The 20,876-nt window shown below is 39.8% G+C and overlaps 1 protein-coding gene across 6 annotated transcripts in view; it reads right to left on the reverse strand.

Annotated features, from left to right (window-relative positions):
* CCDC150 (coiled-coil domain containing 150) overlaps positions 1-20,118 on the reverse strand; it is a 107,689-nt gene extending 87,571 nt beyond the window's left edge. For 3 of the 6 annotated variants that reach the window (XM_047872330.1, XM_047872329.1, XM_047872334.1), the window contains exons 1-5: positions 19,989-20,118; positions 12,190-12,353; positions 8,795-9,015; positions 7,743-7,921; positions 5,847-5,915 (exon numbers count right to left, since the gene is read on the reverse strand). In XM_047872330.1, the coding sequence (XP_047728286.1) occupies positions 5,847-5,915; positions 7,743-7,921; positions 8,795-9,015; positions 12,190-12,353; positions 19,989-20,000 (645 nt within the window). In that variant the 5' untranslated portion in view covers positions 20,001-20,118. Of the gene's footprint in view, positions 1-5,846; positions 5,916-7,742; positions 7,922-8,794; positions 9,016-11,627; positions 11,751-12,160; positions 12,354-19,988 lie in introns of those variants that run through there. The other 3 variants (XM_047872331.1, XM_047872332.1, XM_047872333.1) reach the window with 3 other exon arrangements.
* Between the last annotated feature and the right edge of the window lie 758 nt (positions 20,119-20,876).

Consider the following 20,876-nt stretch of genomic DNA (forward strand, 5'->3'; position numbering starts at 1 on the left):
AATAATCTGATACTAACTATACTGTCAGATTATAATTATTTTGTTACATTCGGTAGATTGCTGCATTTTTCTAAATTCTGGATCAAATTATATAGTATAATATACTCAAGATCTAATTTAAGTCCTTTGTAGAGCAAATTTTTTTCTTAATGTTTGCTTATTTATTTCTGAGAGAGAGAGGGAAAGAAAACGAGTTAGGGAGAGAGGGAGAGAATCCCAAGCAGACTCAGTGCTGTCAGCGCAAAGCCCAACACGGCTCAGTCTCATGAACTGTGAGATCATGACCTGAGCTGAAATTAAGAGTTGGATGCTTAACCAACTAAGCCACACAAGGGCCCCTAGAGGAAATCTTTATTTGATAATTATACTACTGAGGTATTTCTGAAGCATTATTAAAAGCTATTAGCTTTATGTTTATCAGAACTAGATTTTATATATTTTATCTCTTAGGAAGATATATACCACATTTATTCTGTCTTTATACAGCCCTCTGATCTGGGCTAACCTGTATTCCTCCAAATTACTCCAATGAAGCTCTAACAGTAGTATCTCAAATGTTACTGTATTCAGAGACAGGGCCTTTAAAGAGGTGATAAAGTATAATGACACTGTTAGGGTGGGCCCTAATCCAACCTGAACGGTGTCTTTCTAAGACAAGGAAATTGGGACACATAAACAGATATCAGGGATGTATATGCACAAAGAAAAGACCATGTGAGGACACAGTAAGAAGGCAGCCATCTGCAAGTCAAGTAGAGAAGCCTCAGGAGAAACCAAAAACCTACTGACATCTTGCTCTTGGACTTCAAATCTCCAGAAATATTTTAAGAAATTTCTGTTGTTAAGCCACCCAGTCCATGGTACTACTTAGTTACTGCAGCACTAGCAAGCTATTACACCCATTCTGCTCGAATACAAAAATGCATTTTGACTAGGACAGTCCTATGGGTTCTTGACAGGGTTCAAAAAAATTCAAGATTTTATCTTGAAGTAAGATTGTCTTATACCAGAAATAGCAGAAATAAGACTGTCTTAATAAAAACTAATAATAAATGGTAATCACTGATAATCTTTTAAACAAATGGTGCTGGAACAACTGGACATACACACACTAAGAATCTAGATACAAACTTCACATCATTAATTCAAAATGTATTGATGAGGGACCATAAGGCAAGCTGAGGGCCAAGCACAAGTTAGCACAATCAACTTCCCCTCTCCCCCCACCTCAGGGTGTGTGACATTCCTCAGGCACTCCTGGCTGCCCAATAACAAAGGGAAGGACAGAAAACAAAAGGTTAAACTGATAATCTCCATCAGTTTACAGATATCTCATCAATAGCCTCATCAGGAACTTCCTACTATCTTAATGATAATGCTTTGCTACAGGGAAAAATAACCTTAGCTTGACAATAAATAGGTAGGCCTCCAGTAATCTGTAAATCCTCTTCAGCATATGGAAATCCCTTCAAGAAACTTCCTCTTGACTTTACCTTCCTCCAGACTCCACAATATATAAATCAGTCACTCTGCACAACCCCAGTGCAGCTCTTTCTGCCCACAGGTCCTGTCCCTGTGCTTTGATAAAATCACCTTTTTGCACCAAAGACGTCTTCAAGAATTCTTTCTTGGCCATTGGCTCTGAACCCCCAACACCCTAAAATCCCATCATTTGGTGCCTGAACACAGGGCTGATTCTTTTCATCTGGATTCTGAGTTTCAGTGCAAAGTTGCTGAGTACTTTCTCTTTTCCTCCTTTACTTTAATTTCAGAGGCTTTTCGAGGAGTATCATCTTACTGGAACACTTTGCTGTTGATTGCTCAGGCTGCAATCCTCTAGCCCATGACTACAGGGAGGAGAAAGCCTGCCTTCTGGCTGGAAGTTAGTACCCTGGCTGGGATGGTAACGAGACCCAGAAACTTGATGCCTTCTATTATTCCTGTCCTTATACAAAGTTGTCTGTATTGAGCACAGGACAGCCACCTAGATGGCTGCCAATCTTAAGACTCCCGTGTGAGGTTTCCTCCTCACTGGTCTAATGTGATCCCCTCCACATCTCTGGTCTAGCCACTTCTGGCCACGTGACCTCCACTGGGAGGTGGCCAAAATCAGTACCCGAATGAATTAAAACCCAACAGGGACCATTTTCTAGGGAAGTTGGCTGTGAAGACTGTATGTGTTTGAATGTCACTTAAAGCATGACGGATTTCTATCTTTACTGTTTTTAGTCAATGTCCTCTACTAACTACCTAAATTACAAAATTGGGTAATTGCCTCTCGTAAAACTTTTCTAGTGTTTTCCATGGGTTAAACACAGCAGTTTTCCTCAAGAAACTAAAACATAGCTTCTGTGGCATGCTCTTCAAAGATCAGGTAAACCAAGGCATGACAATCAGGGCATGTTCTTCAAGGCACGGCCTTTTAGGGCACAGCCTTCAGGGTATGGTATTTCGGTCCATACACCGGGCACCTATTTGTAGCCTAGGATGCAACAAGGAACTGGAAGGATGCTGGCATCCCTTCCACTGGGGGCCCTTTATGGGGCCTTCCAGGGGAGTATTGCCCTCAGTGGCAAGGTAATATTGTGGCCATAGTGATTTCGTTCGAGGGATGCCTCAGGTCGTTTTGACACCTCAGGAACCTCTGACATATCCTATGCGTGGGACGCCACCCAGGTGTCAGGGGATTTTTTAGTAATGGTCCTTCCCTACTTGTCTGGGAACATGGGAACTTCTTCTACAGTCCTCAAGGACTCTTCCTTGGGATGCCCTTTTAACCCACTGGAAATAATTCGGATTGCAAAATTTAAGAAAGGACTGATCTCCTGTAATATTGCATGGCCTTAGTAGGATTTAACAGATCTCTCCTGCAGGAAATAGGGCAAATAAATGGAGTTACCCTAGGTCCAGGCCTTCATGACTCTAAATCAGGACCTGGAGCTAAAGGTCTCTTGCAGAATGTGTTTGGCCCAAACATGTTTGATTAGGAAACTCCCTCCTGACAAACTGCATGTCTAAACAGGCCTCCTCCTGATAGAACTCAGGTTTCTGAAGGAAAGACAGGCCATTCCTAACAAAAGGGACATAGACTTTTTCTTACTGTTCTTCCTCCTAACAGATGTGAGGGCTTCTCCCTCATTTATTTCCTGGGTTAATGGCTATGACAATTAGAGCCCCTCCAGCACTCCAAAACCCCATCAGTATCACAGATCTAAATGTAAAATGCAAAATTATAAGGTTTCTGTGGGGTGCCTCAGTGACTCAGTCAGTTAAGTGTGCAATTCTTGGTTTTAGCTGAGGTCACGATCTTGCAGTTTGTGAGTTTGAGCCCCACATCAGGCTCGGTGCTGACAGCAAGGAACCTGTGTGGGATTCTGCGTCTCCTTCTCTCTGCCCCCCACCCCCCCCCCCCACCACTTGCTCTCTAAATACATACATACATACACAAACAAGCATTTAAAAGCTATACAGCTTCCAAAAATTACACAGTAGAAAAATCTTGGTGATGTTGGGTTCAGTGATGACTTAGTAGATATAACACCAGAGTATAATCTCCAAAAGAAAAAAAAGTTAAGTTGGACTTCATTAAAATTAAAAGCTTCTGCTCTGCAAAAGATAAGCTACAGAAGGGGAGAAAAATTGCAAAACATGTATTTGATACAGGACTAATACCCAAAATACACAAAGAACTCTTAAAACTCAACATAAGAAAACAAACAGCCCAACTACAAAATAAGCAAAAGATCTAACAGATACCTCACCAAATAAGATATACGGTGGCAAACAGGCATATAAAAAGATACTCAATATCCTATTTCATTAGAGAATTATAATTAAAACAAGACACCAATACCACCACATACATATTAGAATGGCAAAAATTCAAAACACTGACAACCTGCTGGTGAGAATGTGGAGCAACAGACACTCATTCCTAGTTGGTGTGAATGCAAAATGGTACAGTAATTTTTTAAGACATGTTGGCAGTTTCTTACAAAGGTAAACAAAAGCTTACCATATAATCCAGCAATTGTGCTCTAGGTATTTATCCAAATGAGTAGATAACATGTCCACACAAAAACCTGCATATGAATGTTTCAAGTAGCTTTATTCACAATTGCCAAAACTTAGAAGCAACGAAGGTGTACTTCAATAGATGAATGTATAAACTAACTGTGGTACATCCATACAATGGAATATTGTTAGGCAATAAAATGAGTTATCACACCATGACAAGACTTGGAGGTACTTTAAAGGCATGTGCTAAGTGATAGAAGCCAGTCCAAAATAACCACACACGGAATCATTTCAACTATAGCAAAACTACAGACAGTGAGAAGATCAGTGGTTGCTAGGGGCTCAGGAAGAGAGGGGGGCCGTTTTTAATCCTCTGTAATCAACAAAGGGTGAATTTAAAATAAATTGTGGACTTTAGCTAATTATGATTTATCAATATTTGTTCATCAAATGTAACAAATGTACCACACGAATGTGAGACGTTAATAAGGGAGGAAACTGTGGAGATAGGAAGAACAGGTTTATGAGAACTGTTTTCTGTGTGATTTTTCTATAAATGTGAAACTTCTCTTAAAAAAAAAAAAAAAGTCTACTGGGGCACCTGGGTGGCTCTGTCGGTTGAATGTCTGACTCTTGAATTTGGCTCAGGTCATGATCCCAGGGGTGGTGGGATCGAGCCCTGCATCGGGCTCCACACTCAGTAAGGAGCTGGCTTAAGATTCAAGATTCTTCCTCTCCCCCCCTCTGCCCATCTCCCCCACTTGCACATACTCTCTCCCTCTCTAAAATTAAAAAAAAAAAAATCACATTAAAAAATAGTCTACTAAAATATCTGAAAACTAAAAATATGCTAAACATAACACATTCGAACTATGAACAATCATGCTTTTATCAATAATTAGTAGCAAATAAAATATATATAAGAGAATTTTTCAGATAGCTATACTTCTCACTGTAAGCACTAAAATCCATAACTTAAAAATTAACTTTAGGGGTGCCTGGATGGCTCAGTAGGTTGAGCGTCTGACTTCTGGTTTCAGCTCAGGTCATGATCTTGTGGGTTCTTACGATTGAGCCCCACGTCGCGCTTGCACAGAGCCTGCTTGGGATTCTCTTTCTCTCTCTCTGCCCCTCCCCTACTCATTCATTCTCTCTCTCAAAATAAACATTTAAAAAAATAAAAAAGTAACTTTTCTTGAAATTTTTCCTAAAAAGTGTATCTACTTCTCTGTTTTATGTAATAGAATATTTTAAATATAATTTGACCCTCTTGATTTGCATTAACATAAATGATTATTCTGTTAGGGAATATTGAGGTTTTTAGGCCAGGGTATGTTGGATTACTAATTCTCCTGGCTCTTCTACTGTTTTCAGCTGCCAATTTTTAGTCCAGCAACTTTTAGCAGCCACCTACTTCACAATTCCCAATCTGTTATCTACTAAAACTTATGTTGAAATGGAGGTTTCAAGGTAAAATTAGATGAACAGGCTTCTTAAAAGCTTTTTGTTTTAAATACTTTAGTTTAAAAGGTCTTTGTATGAAGGTGTTCACTTAGCTCTAGCATATGAATATGTGGTAACTAATTTCCTTTGTAGTTCACAGAGCACTTATTGTATTTCTGGTTGTATGACCATATTGAGGCAAAAAGAATTCTTAGTGTCAAATAAGGGCAGCCACTTTCATTTGAATTTCACGTGGTATATTTTAAAAGTCTTCCTACTACATAGTAACATTTTCTTTTTCAAAGTTTTTCATTTTTTCTACTTTCTTGACGTCCTCTTAGTAATTCCAACGCCCCCTCCACCCGCTAGCATCTTTTCTATCTTACCTCTTGAATTCTCAGGTTCATTTTACGTTTTGTGGTCTTCAGTTCCTCTTCAATAATGGCTGCATTCTTCTAAAAGTACAAAGAGAAAAGGTTCTAAACAATCTGAAATGACAGAAACTGTCTATAGGCACATCAGTTGAAATCTAGACTCTTTTCTAACAACCTATAAATGCTATTCTGAATATGGTTATAAATACCTATTTTGTGTCTGAAGTAATTATGGTGAGATATCTAAAAAGAAGGTTATTTGATTACTTTGATTCATGACTTCTTTCATTTTCCCTTTTAGACCAAAGAAGTGATTAACTTCTTAAAGTGAACTTCGCATTCACTTTACACATAACACTCAATAATGAGAAAACCTGGTATAATTGATAGAACTCTTCCTTACAGGGTATATTCCTTTTGCTTTTTTTTCAAGTATTCTATTTCTTCTAGCCTCAAATATTATCCATGCTTAGGAACTGAGAATCAAAAACACAGCTTTCAGGGGTGCCTGGGTGGCTCAGTTGGTTAAGCATCTGCCTTCAGCTCAGGTCATGATTTCACAATTCATGAGTTCAAGCCCCATATTGGGTTCTCTGCTGTCCACGCAGAGCCTGCTTCAAATCCTTTGTCCCCCACTCTCTGCTCCTCTCCTGTTTGCACACATGTATTCTCTCTCTCTCAAAAATAAATAAGACAACAACAAAAACAAACACAGCTTTCACTATTTATTCTCTTTTACATCACTATTAATGGCACCACAATCCAACATGTAAAACCTCAGTCATCTTTGCCTTCTTTCCTACTCTCCGCTCCTGTCCAACACCATATTCTAGTGTTATCTTTGTTCACAGTATCTTTCACAGTATCTTTCTTTTCAAAATGCCACAACCTTAAGTCAGACCTAATAAGGCTTATGCCCCAAATCATACAATGGACTCCTAACTGGTTTCCCAAAACTCTACACTACTGGCCAGATTAGTTTGCCTGTTTTTGATATGTTTCTTCCTTATCAAAAATGTTAATCACCCTCCATAGGATCAAGCCCAACTATTGATTATTTTTGATTTTGAAATCCTCCATGTGATCTCTAACTAAGTTCCAATTTATTTGCCCCAAACAAATCCTCACTGCTGTCAGCCTAGTTTGTGCATTTCCTCTAACTGTACCAGTGGAAAGATCTAACTTCAAACCTGGGTTAACAGTAAGAAGACAAGGAAGTGTGATCTTAGAGAAAATGAATTCTCTCTGGGCCCCAATACTTTTATTACTAAAATGGGGACAATAATATCCTATGTCATGTGTGTTTTTTTTTAATTAAACACAATAACATATTTACCATCTATGATACTGCGCAGCCCTAGGAGGTTAAACAAAATTGTTAGTTTATTATCCTACTCTATATGCTTTCCTGCCTCAGTATGTACTCCTTGAAATGTCCTCACCTCTCTATCTTAGCTTCTAAAGGTTCAGCTCATGTCTTATCTCTTTCTTGAAGTTTCCCCTTCTCTACATAGGGCACACTCACCCTCTCAAACCCCCTGAACGTGAAACACTTACTCTTCAATATCCACTGATTGTCCCACACTGCCCTTTATCATTTCCCATGCCCTTATTCTTTCTCTATTTAGTACTTCACATTATTCCTTGTTCTCCCACCTAGCATGTAAGCTCGTTGAAGAGCAGAGACACTACTTCTATCTCTGGACTTTCACTTTCATGTGTATAGGGTAAGGGCTCTATAAATATTACATTACTGATGGCACACAATGGTTTACGTTATCAATGTAGATAACTTTGAAATGTCAAGAATCCTCACATCACCTATTTTTAACTCAATTTTATGGATCTGTTGCCTCCTCCAGTTAACAGATAATAGTGAATCTGTATTTCAGAAATCTGGATTCAAACCTTGGTCTCTGAGGCAACCTCCAGGGTAGCAGTCAACCTTTGCACTTCTTCTTGTGCCTTGTCTTCTTCCTCTTTTACATCTCTTAGTTGCTGGCGCAAATTCATCACCTCAAGATGCAACAGCTTCAGGTCCTTGGTATGCTTCTCCTGTATTGCGTTCAGTTGATCCTTCAGAAGAGCTACCCAACAGCAGAGAAGGGTCATTGTGGGGTATAAGCTTAGGAATTTCCTGAGCTTGCACATGGGTTAACAAGGCATAAAGAATTAGAAAGCCATAGGATGTACACACCCAAGTTTGGGTAAACAAGATTAGGTAAATAAGGTTAGGTAATTGGGGCAAAGGCCCCCAGTATAGGATAAAGGTATAGGAATAAGGAAATCTCAGGAGGAAAACATCCAAGATGAGGTAAACAAGATTAGGTATTCAGGCAGAAATGCCCGCCAACTTAGTACAATAGCAGAAAGCTGCTTTCACCTGAAGGAAGGACCAAATTAGGTAAAAAGGTAAACAGGGCTATAGGCCACAGCAGGGCAAAGTTGCTCAGAGCGCAGCTAATTAGCAAAAGAAAGGTGCCTTGTTGGCCCTGAGGTAGCATGCTCTGCACTTCTTGTCCCCCAGGCCACTTTAGGCAAACAGAGGTGGGGCCTCATGTCTGCCCCACAGACTTTCCACCCAGCACCAGGATTTTGTTTTGTATTGACCCAAACCCCTAACACCACAAATCTCCAAAATTCCCTTCTCCCCATGCCCGTAAGATAATGTTCACAATTTCATCGTCTCTCTGCACGCCCATCAAGCTTGTAAGCCTTCTGATCCTAATAAAAACTGCAAAAGGACCCTTACTCAGGGCTCTTGTTCCCTCCTGGACATTAGCCTCTCTCGCATTTTTAATCCTGCATACCGCTTTCTTGCTGAACAAGAGAGAACTCCAGACCCAGAGTCTACAACAGGTCATCAAGCATTTGAAAGAAGATCAGGAAAAGAAAAGGATCAAAAACTCATTAAACACCCATATAGGATCAAATTTCTGATGATGCTCTCCTCTCTGTACCTGTTTTCTGTGGATTCAAATCCTTTTCAGTTTGCAGACGAAAGATGTTCATCTTCAAAGACTGGATAAGGCTTTCCAGACGGCACATTCGATTTACCAGAAACTCACAGTTCTTCCACAGAATATCCGTTTTTCCTGAACAAATTACTTCTTTTGGGATAGGACTAATGATGTTCTGGCTCAAAGCCTCTTCTAAACATTTTGGAGCTTCCAATTGGCCTCTGGACAAAGATCCCAATTTAACAATATTATGTAATGCAATGTACTATGATAATCCCAACCATCAGGTCAGTGTAACATTCTACCAAGAATGAAAATTAGATCCTTAGTTAACAAGCATCCATTAGCTTCTCCAAATTTACATTTAGAAGGCACCGTTAGGTATTGAGGATGAGACTATTATCAGATGGATAAAGACCACTGATTTTATAATGGTTGTTTCTCCTTCAGCAAAGTTGCAGGATACAAAATCAATGTACAGAAATCAGTTGCATTCTTATACACTAACAATGAAGCAACAGAAAGACAAATAAAGAAACTGATCCCATTCACAATTGCACCAAGAAGCATAAAATACCTAGGAATAAATCTAACCAAAGATGTAAAGGATCTGTATGCTGAAAACTATAGAAAGCTTATGAAGGAAATTGAAGAAGATTTAAAGAAATGGAAAGACATTCCCTGCTCATGGATTGGAAAAATAAATATTGTCAAAATGTCAATAATACTCAAAGCTATCTACACATTCAATGCAATCCCAATCAAAATTGCACCAGCATTCTTCTTGAAACTAGAACAAGCAATCCTAAAATTCATATGGAACCACAAAAGGCCCCGAATAGCCAAAGGAATTTTGAAGAAGAAGACCAAAGCAGGAGGCATCACAATCCCAGACTTTAGCCTCTACTACAAAGCTGTCATCATCAAGACAGCATGGTATTGGCACAAAAACAGACACGTAGACCAATGGAATAGAATAGAAACCCCAGAACTAGACCCACAAACGTATGGCCAACTCATCTTTGACAAAGCAGGAAAGAACATCCAATGGAAAAAAGACAGCCTCTTTAACAAATGGTGCTGGGAGAACTGGACAGCAACATGCAGAAGGTTGAAACTAGACCACTTTCTCACACCATTCACAAAAATAAACTCAAAATGGATAAAGGACCTGAATGTGAGACAGGAAACCGTCAAAACCTTAGAGGAGAAAGCAGGAAAAGACCTCTCTGACCTCAGCCGTAGCAATCTCTTACTCGACACGTCCCCAAAGGCAAGGGAATTAAAAGCAAAAGTGAATTACTGGGACCTTATGAAGATAAAAAGCTTCTGCACAGCAAAGGAAACAACCAACAAAACTAAAAGGCAACCAACGGAATGGGAAAAGATATTCGCAAATGACATATCGGACAAAGGGCTAGTATCCAAAATCTATAAAGAGCTCACCAAACTCCACACCCAAAAAACAAATAACCCAGTGAAGAAATGGGCAGAAAACATGAATAGACACTTCTCTAAAGAAGACATCCGGATGGCCAACAGGCACATGAAAAGATGTTCAGCGTCGCTCCTTATCAGGGAAATACAAATCAAAACCACACTCAGGTATCACCTCACGCCAGTCAGAGTGGCCAAAATGAACAAATCAGGAGATTATAGATGCTGGAGAGGATGTGGAGAAACGGGAACCCTCTTGCACTGTTGGTGGGAATGCAAATTGGTGCAGCCGCTCTGGAAAGCAGTGTGGAGGTTCCTCAGAAAATTAAAAATAGACCTACCCTATGACCCAGCAATAGCACTGCTAGGAATTTATCCAAGGGATACAGGAGTACTGATGCATAGGGCCACTTGTACCCCAATGTTCATAGCAGCACTCTCAACAATAGCCAAATGATGGAAAGAGCCTAAATGTCCATCAACTGATGAATGGATAAAGAAATTGTGGTTTATATACACAATGGAATATTACGTGGCAATGAGAAAAAAATGAAATATGGCCTTTTGTAGCAACGTGGATGGAACTGGAGAGTGTGATGCTAAGTGAAATAAGCCATACAGAGAAAGACAGATACCATATGGTTTCACTCTTATGTGGATCCTGAGAAACTTAACAGGAACCCATGGGGGAGGGGAAGGAAAAAAAAAAAAAAAAAAGAGGTTAGAATAGGAGAGAGCCAAAGCATAAGAGACTGTTAAAAACTGAGAACAAACTGAGGGTTGATGGGGGGTGGGAGGGAGGAGAGGGTGGGTGATGGGTATTGAGGAGGGCACCTTTTGGGATGAGCACTGGGTGTTGTATGGAAACCAATTTGTCAATAAATTTCATAAAAAATAAAATAAAATTAAAAAAAATAAAAATTATATGAAGAAGCTTAAAAAAAATGGTTGTTTCTTTTAATGTAATTTTTTGTAAACTTTTATGTGATACCTAAAACATGATAAATGCTGAATCTATAAACTAAGAATTAATGTTTATTTTTGAGAGACAGAGAAAGAGTGCGAGCAGGGAAGGGGAAGAGAAGGAGAGGGAGACACAATCTGAAGCAGGCTCTAGGCTCTGCGCTGTCAGCACAGAGCCCACACAGGGCTCGAACCCACAAACTGTGAGATCATGACCTGAGCCAAAATCAAGAGTTAGACACTTAACTGACTGAATCACCCAGGTGCCCCTAAACATTCCTACTTTATTCTAACATACTCAACATCTGTACAGATTTAATCTTTAAGTGAAGAATTATTCATTTTTTGGTTGCTGTAACACCAATTATAATTATTTCAGGTTTTCAAGAGAAACACAAAGGAAATATGTACGTAATCTTAAAGAAAATCACACCAGTAAATTTGATATTGGCTGCTAAGTCACCCAGATTCTTCAGGCCATTGATAATCCAACTTCTAATGGCAATATCTTCTTTAGCCATTGGGGAAAAATGGTTTTTAAAGACTTAAAGCCTTTCTTTTAATTTACAGTAAGTCTGGGGAAAGAAAATGAAAACTATTTCAATGGCATGAATCAAGTTTAAATGTTCACCTTAACTAATATCAAAGACTATTTCTGATTTAAAAAATAAGAACCAAGTTTTTTCTAATTATACAAAAAATTCCATGTTTGTTTTCAATCAAGATTTGAAGGTGAACAGGATATCAAAGTTTGTGCACCTAATTAGCACAATTTAAATATTTATTTAGGGTAATAGTGGTAGTACCTCTTACACGATAACAATTATCTTGCAAATATTTTCTAATTAATGTTCAAATGGAAACTGTTTTTTTCTCAATTCTTTCATAAACACCTATTTCATCAGCCAAACCATCTGTAATTCGACTCCTTATTAATAACCAGTGAAGCAAAATTCTTCAACTTACAAAGATCTAGTTCATTTTCCACGTGTTACCTTTTTTCACCAAAGTCCAACATTATTAGGTCATCCCTCAGAGAACTGGTCTGTTCCTCAACTATTCTCATCCTTTGTTGAAGTACCGTGAACGTTTCAGAAGCTGTAGCATTGATGTGGGTTGGAGAGAGGACCTGTCTGGACATTGCAGTTTCCATATGCACCTGAGATTAAAATCACATTATTAGTATAGTAGGTTCTACTATGGTTCAAAACAGTCACTGCCCCTTCTTATGGGAGAATTATACATCCCTGTCCTGTTGAGCTCAGGAACAGCCATGTGTTTTGCTTTGGTCAATTTAATGCAGGTGGAAGCTTTAAGAGCCAACTTGTCTTTCATCATCTCCTTCTTTCTCCCCCTCCATGAGATGGGCAACACCCAGACAGGGCCTGCCTCCTGTGCCAAGATGAAGAAGACATGAAGCAGAGCTATGACCCGTCCGTGACATCCATGGTGAATGGGCAATAAACTTAATGCTGTTATCATCCACTGAGATTGTTGAGTATTTTGTAACAAACTACTAGTCCGATCATCATAATCTAGTCTATCCTATCTGCTACTTTTAGACACACACGAGGACCTATGACTTGGCTGAGGGAATTATCACTCTTTCATTACCAGCCACTGTGATTGTAACACATTCCCACCTGGGGCACCTGGGTGGCTCAGTCAGTTAAGCATCTGACCCTTGGGTTTTGGCTCAGGTCATGATCTCACAGTTCATGAGATCAGGCCCCGAGTCTGGCTATGCACTGAAGCACAGAGCCTGCTTGGGATTCTCTCTCTCTCCTTCTCTCTCTACCCCTTCCCATGACCTCTCTCTCTCTCTCTCTATCTCTCTCTCAAAATAAATAAATTTAAAAAGGAATAAAACATATTCCAACCAACCTATCAGAAAAAAAATCCTATACTGAGACTTCTGAGTTATTTATTTATCTCTCTCTTGAGAGAGCGTGCACGTGCAAAAGAGAGAATCCCAAGCAGGCTCTGCACTGCTAGTGCAGAGCCCACCGTGGGACTCAAACTCCCAAAACTGTGAGATCATGACCTGAGCCAAAACCAAGAATTGGACACTTAACCAGCTGAGCCACCCAGGCACCCTCTGAGCAGTTATTATAAAATAAATGTACTAACTACACCAAAGCAGCAATTTTAAAAAATAATTCGCAAACTTAACTTCATAGCCTAGCAAAGACTCTTCTATAGCTATTGATATAAAATTTCCAGATTTCTCTCCCCAAATTGTCTAAGAGTAACGAGTAGCAAGACTACTTTTTGAAATGTTAGTGACAAATGAGACAGAATTAACAAAGAAGCAGTCTTAACATATAAGTGAATCATGGACCCAAAGTTCATGACAAGATCACTGATGGAAAGAAACTTTAAGGACATTTTCCTGCAACTCCATCCTGTATAGACATTTCTATAGTAACCAGCCTGTAAACCTTAACCATTACTAGCAATGGTATCCCTACGGAAACATGTTCATAAAGATCCCATTCAGATATTAGGAACACATGTTTTCTCCCCTATTTACTGTATAATTAGATCTCTCCCCCTCACCTCCCAGGCAGTCGAAGTGTCCCAGTCACTGAAGGTCGTCTCCATCACTCAAGGCAAGAATTAAAGAAGTGGGAAAACTGATGGCAAGATTTAAGGGGGCAAGAATTATGGTGAGGAGCTATGAAAAGGATGAGCTTCTTGCCAATATAACAGTGCTACAGCCATCAACGACATATCTTCATCCTGAAATAGCTCTCCAATCACTTTTTATCTTCCTCCCAAAGGTCCCAGAGATGGCCTATTTTCTTTTCCATCTTCCTTTTTTTAAACTTTTGAATATAAACTTTTGAATTTAAACTTTTAGAATAGAATTGAATATATTTAAAGTGGACAATGTGATATTTGATATACATATACATTGTAGAATGGTTACCACGATCAAGATAATTAACACATCACCCCACATAGATAATATAGTGAACTTTGTGTGTTTATGGGGTAACAATGCTTAAGACCCACTCACAACTTTCAACTATACAACAGATCACTATGTTACCATGCTGTACATTAGATCCTCAGAACTTCTTATTTGAAAGGTTACCTACAGAATGGTAGAAAATAATTACATACCACTGATCTGATCAGGCATTAATGTCCATAATATAACTCGATAGCAAAAAAGCAAAGAATCCAAGTAAAAAATGGGCAGAGGACCTAAATAGACATTTCCCCCAAAGACAATGTACAGAGGGCCAATAGATAAATGAAAAGGTGCTCAATATCATTAACCACCAGGGAAGTGCAAATCAAAACCACAATGAGTATCACCTCACACCTATTAGGGTAGCTATTATCAAAAAGACAGCAAATGTTGGTGAAGATTTGGAGAAATGAGAAGCCTTATACACTGCTGGTGGGGATATAAAATAGTACAGTCATTATGGAAAACAGTATGGAAGTTCCTCAAAAAATTTAAAAATAGAACTACCATATGGTCCAGCAATCCCACTCCTTGGTATATATCCAAAGGAATCAAAGACATCATTTTGAAGAAGTGGCTGCTCACTCATGTTCAGAGCAGCATTATTCAGAATAGTCAAGATAGACAAACAACCTACATATCCTTATCTTTCAACAGATAAGTGGATAAAAAAAATGTGATATACATATATACATATACATGTGGATGTGTGTGGATGTGTATACTTAATAAAATATCATTTGGCTGTAAAAAGAAAGGAAACTCTGCCATTCACAACAACATGGATTAATCTAGAGGGCATTATGCTAAACTGAGATAAACAAGACAGAGAAAGAAAGATACTTTCTGATATTACTTATATGTGGAATTTAAAAAAAAAAGGCTGAAACAGAATAGAATGGTCTGGAGGGAGGGATAAGGAATGATAAAGGTCAAAGGGTACAAATTTTCTTTTTACTCTTACTTTAGTGCTTCTGACCAGGATTTCTCCCTTTTATCCTCCTCTATGAAATAGAAAGCATTTCTGACACATATAATTTCAATTTTTAAAAAATATTTTCTGTTAACAATCAGTTTAAGAATATGGGGGTAGAGAACCTCATTATTAACTTCCTTCCATGCTTTCAATTTTTCCTGAAGGGAAAGACAAAGGTACATATAGGTAGTAAAGGGGCCTAGGTATATACAAAGATTTGAAGTAAGGTTCATCTATGTTTCTGAAAAAAGCCAGATTTGGAGACTCCTGCTCATGTTACCACAGGAACCAGGATAGTATTTCTCAGGTAATAGAATGAAGAGCCTCCATGAAACTAGGGCTAGGGTTGGGGAAACCACCACTAGTGTGGGGTAGGGAGAAAATGGAACGGTAACAATGGAGAAACACCACATGGATTTACCCTCCATTGCATTTTCTGTCACCTGCTGTCTCTTTACTGTCCACCTAGAGATAAACTAGGCCTGAAGTGAGGAGAAAATGTAAAAGGTGTTTAATAAGGTTTGGGGTAGACATAGTTGGCTCCTTTGTTCTCTCCCTAACAGAAGCTGAAAAGTTCATGTCCCCAGCCTCTCTTGCAACTGGCACACCCATATGACACATTCTGGCCAATGAGGCTTTGGGCACAAAGTTTGCAAGGAGCTTCTGGGAAGGGTTTTGTTTTTGCCATTAAAAAAACTGAAATGATGGCACCTGTCCTTTCTTTCCCCATATGAAGCCCAGAGTTTTGAGAACTCTCTTTCAGTCAGTCATGCAGTACCTCACTTTTAGATATAAACAGCCAGAGATCACCAGCATCTGAGAAACACAAGGAAAAGGCAAGAGAAACTCAGATTAGCCTTTTTTTTTCAAAGCTTGTAACATCCAAACTTCTTATTTAAGAAAAATAAACTTTTTCTTTTGTTTTAAACACTTTTTTCTGTTGCTTGCAACAAGATATTCCTAATACACAGTAGTCCCAGGCAATAGCTGGTGGAGAAACAAGTAGAAGGAGGCCATAAAAGAAAAGACAAGCAGTGCTGGGAAGTGGGAGGAGGACAACTTCCTTAACAACTTGTTAGGCTGAAGTATCCGGTTATAATACAAAGGATGATCCCTATTTATTTATACCAGAAGCCGAGCACAAAATACTAATACAAACATTAGTCCATTTAGGGGAAAAAATACAGGAAATGGAATACAAGCTTCCCACATATTTTGAATGGGATATAGGTTGCCACCTAAAATTTCTGCATGTAATTGTTGAAAAAAATCACGGTTATGCTGACATGTCCGTAAGGTACCTATATGTATAAAATGCTCACATTTACTTTACAGTATGTAGGCTCTTTCAGACATGAAAACAAAATGGAAAACAATTCAAATTAAATTGCTTCATTTTTTAAAAAAAGAGGAAGTCCATATATGTTTGAGTAAGAATTTGATTTGCATCATCACTCACACCCACTTGATCTACGCTGGAGCTCCTCAGGCTTCCAGAGATGAAAAAAGTAAACAAAAAGGAAGAAATAAACTTGGCCCCTAGACTCTGAGGGGGAAGAGATTTACAGAAAATTCACCCAAAGGAAGGGAAGACTGAGGTGCCTGGGACAGACTGATGGCAGGCAGGGATAAAGCTTCTTAGTGAACATGGCAGCGTTCTTGAAATATTCTTAGTGAATCACTCATGAGCATGATCAAGTCATCCAAGAAGTTGACTAGAAAAGCAAACAAGCCAATCTACCCTTTGGAGATTAAAAACAGGTGTCAGGATTAGCTGAAAACCATCCCTCCACAAACCTTCCCTACAATAGGAAAGAGAAAAAAAAAAAAAAATGTCAAGGTCAGGAAAGCCCAAGGAAGCAATGGTAGATGAATAGCAAGAGGGAGACAGCCTTAATATCCACCAGGGAGAGTCCCTGAGTACCTGGCAGCCTGTTAAAGAAAGAGTGAGATGGGGTGCCTGGGTGGCGCAGTCGGTTAAGCGTCGACTTCAGCCAGGTCACGATCTCGCGGTCCGTGAGTTCGAGCCCCGCGTCGGGCTCTGGGCTGATGGCTCAGAGCCTGGAGCCTGTTTCCGATTCTGTGACTCCCTCTCTCTCTGCCCCTCCCCCGTTCATGCTCTGTCTCTCTCTGTCCCAAAAATAAATAAACGTTGGAAAAAAAAAAATTTAAAAAAAAAAAAAAAAAAGAAAGAGTGAGGTAACTACCTGGGATCCAGTAAATCTGTTGAGTTGGGAGACTCTCATTTCACTACAGTTATTCATACCCGTCTGTCTTCCCTTATTTGGCAGGCTCCCACACACAATCCACTGGCCACTTGGCAGATCTTCTGAAGTCATAGCTCAAAAGCTCATAGTCTAAGAACAGTCTTACAAGAAAAGAATATAGCTCCAATTGCTACTATTCTAGCAAAGAGACTATGGCTTGACTTATGTGTGCTTTGCTGCTTTTGAAAAGGTGAAAATATCACTGTAGTCTTGAACCTAAGTCCTGATACTTGATCGTAACAGTAATAAAATCACTTCTAGTTTTTAAAAATGTTCATTCATAGCTACTTTTAAAAATGTATTATCATCAACTTAATTTAGGGAGAGTATTTCTTTTTTTAATAAATGTTTTTTTATTTATTTTATTTTTATAACTGTAAATAAGCATATTTTTATTTTTTATAATATAATTTATTGTCAAATTGGTTTCCATACAACACCCAGTGCTCATCCCAAAAGGTGCCCTCCTCAATGCCCATCACCCATTTTCCACTCCAGGGAGAGTATTTCTAAGGAGCTTCTAAGTAGGTTACCTCACTGAAAGGATGGCATGAATAAGACTAATATTATAAGTAATATCCTGGTATAAGCCAGGTGACTGTAAAGGGAATACGTGGGGTTCCTTGGTGGTGAATGCGACTCTTGATCTTGGGGTTGTTAGAGCCCCACATTGGGTGTAGAGATAACTGAAACATAAATTCTTAAAAAAAAAAAAATAGGGACACTTGCTTCAGTGGACATAGGCTCCATTCCTACACCTGGCAATAGGTACAACTACATGCTGTCGGTTCTAAAATAACAGGCTAGGGACTTGATGTTATCACAACCGTTGGAAAATAATGTGTTCAGTAATACTGTCTTCATTCACTCATAAAGCCAACAAATATTTCCTGAATGCTACCATGAGCTGGAAACTGTTATAGGCACTGGGAAATACAGTAGTCAACAGACAAAAATCCTTGCCCTCGTGAAGCTTATATTCCAACTAAGGAGCACAGACATTAAGTAAAATACATAGTTTGTTTATTGCTGATAGTGCAATGGAGAAAAATAAAGTAGGAAAGAGGATACTATAAGAGCTGTGGTGCTGGCTTTCATTTTAAACAGACTGATCAAAGAAAGCCTCACTGAGATGATATTTCAGCAAAGACCTGTGAAGGAGGTGGAGGCGTGAGTCATGTAAACATCTCGGGGACAGAGAAGTCCAGAAAGAGTGAACGATGAGTACAAAGATCTTCACAAACAGTAAGGAGGTCAGTCTGGCTGGAGAGGAGTAAGTGAAGTAGAGAACTACAGGAGGTGAGGTCAGAGGGTAATAAAGGGACCAGATCATATTAGGCCTGAAAGGCTATTGGAAAGATTTGGTCTTTACTCTCAGTGACTCTCAGAGCCATTGGGGGGTACAGAGCTGAGGCATGCTGTGATCTAACTTACTTTAACTGGATCACTCTGGATACCCTCCCACGACGGTAGGAGGACAACCACAGAAGTAGGAAGACCAGTTGGGAAGCTGCTACAGTAATCCAGGCAGGTGGTGCCTGGTGGATAGGACCAGGGTGATAGATAGCAACACAATAGTAAGAAGTGGTCAGAGTCCAACCATATTTTAAAGATTGGTTTTGCTAATGAATTAGATATGAAACATGAGAGCAAGGAAGCAATTGGAAGATGGTGCTGCCATTTATTTAGACAATAGAAGCCCTTCAGAAGAATTAGCTTTAGTCTTAGTCGGAAGATTGAGTTGTTTTGGAAATGTAAAATTTAAAACCGGAAAGACGACCAACACGACTGAGCTTGTAGATACAGAGTTCAAGGGAGAGTTGTGGACTGGAGATATAAATTCTTAAATTCTCAACACACATGTAGCGTGTAAAGGCACAAGACTGCCTAACAGAGAACAGAAAGGATTAAGGGACCTAGTCCTGGGTGCTCCAAGACTCACAAGTCAGGGACATGAGGAGTGGGTGGGTGTTCAAGCCAGACTGTGAGCTTCTCCCCAGTAGGGTCAGATTAATCCCTATCTTCAGAGCCTAGCACAGTGCATGGGACACTGCAGATGGCAAACAAACAGGAAGAAATTTCGGAAAAATTTAACGAACATGTATTTTGTCCAGGCACTGAGGAAACTTCAATGAACGAAAGCCAATTCCTGACACCTGCATTCTAATAAACAGATCAGGGAATATAACCGGTGTTATAATTAATTAATTATAATTAAAAACAAACAAAAACGTCAAAATGGCTTTTCTAGGAACCGATAACCTCCAGCCAAACATAAAGAAAAGGTGGTGTTGGGGCTCATCTGGAGGCCCTCTCTGGTAGCTATCCTCCTTCCCTCAGCTAGAGCCAGGCCAATGCAAACTTTGCTCCTAAACGGTTTTCACTCGCATCAAGCACAGAAGCGCCGTAAATCAGGGTCCCGACGTCCAGAGAACGAGACTAAACTCTGCCAGGGAGGAGAAAGGGCAAAAGGGACAGGTGATGGTGGTCTTATGTGAGCTGCCAGCTCTCCCCCGAGGGCCCAGCACCTCCGTTCCCGGATTAACCGGTCCACGGCACGGTCGCCCTTACCCCACAGTCCATCCGTCCGCCTGTAACTCTGTCTCGCAGCAGGTAGGCGGGTTTCCATGGAACTAAACGCGCTTTAAACCAACCCGCTCCGGCGCGGTAGCTCCTGTACGCAGGCGCATCCGTGGCAGCGCATGCCGGGAATTGCAGTTTTCCCGGCCCAGGAGGGCCCTCCGCCCGGGGCGGGACCCAGGCCGGAATCCGGCGGTGCGTAAGGAACGCTCAGCCCCGTGACCCCGGATGACGACAGGGCTCCATTGTGCTCGCGAGCGAGGCATGCCGGGATATGTAGTTTCCTCCCACTCAACCTCACGGATTGTCCTGTCTACTTTGCAGAATTACTGGTTCTACCTGGGTGAACCGGCGGCACTTAGGTAATTTGGCAAACATACCCTGTAACAGGAGAAATCCATGATTAGAAAATGATTTTAGTTTTAGGAGGACTAAAGTAACAAGTAATTTCTGAACGATAAGAAAATACAACAGACTTTGTTAATGAGCATTAAAAAAATGTTAAAAATACAAACTCAAACATTCTTCTCTCGAAGGAAAACCCAAGGGCCTCTTCATCCTCGTCCATGGCCAGACGGAGAGTAAAAGTCATGTTTTCTGTTCGCTTGTCTTTTGTTTCATCAGCATAATCTATTTCTTGCCTTGTCAACCGGGAAGTGAATAGGTATTTCTAAATAGGGCTATAAATAGCCAAGAAAGAAGAAAGATTTGAAAATAATACTGCAGCTGTTTTAGAGTTGTTTTGCTGTAAGACTGGGAACTCACACTTGACGAGAAGCCTCCAGTGAAAAGACAACATGGCTTTGCATTTAGGTAGCTGAAGAGAACACCTGTTACCACCATCAGGGCAATTAAGGCGTTTCTCTTATCTCCTTGGGG

The sequence above is a fragment of the Prionailurus viverrinus genome, chromosome C1, assembly GCF_022837055.1.
Source record: "Prionailurus viverrinus isolate Anna chromosome C1, UM_Priviv_1.0, whole genome shotgun sequence".
Classification (NCBI taxonomy): Eukaryota; Metazoa; Chordata; class Mammalia; order Carnivora; family Felidae; genus Prionailurus; species Prionailurus viverrinus.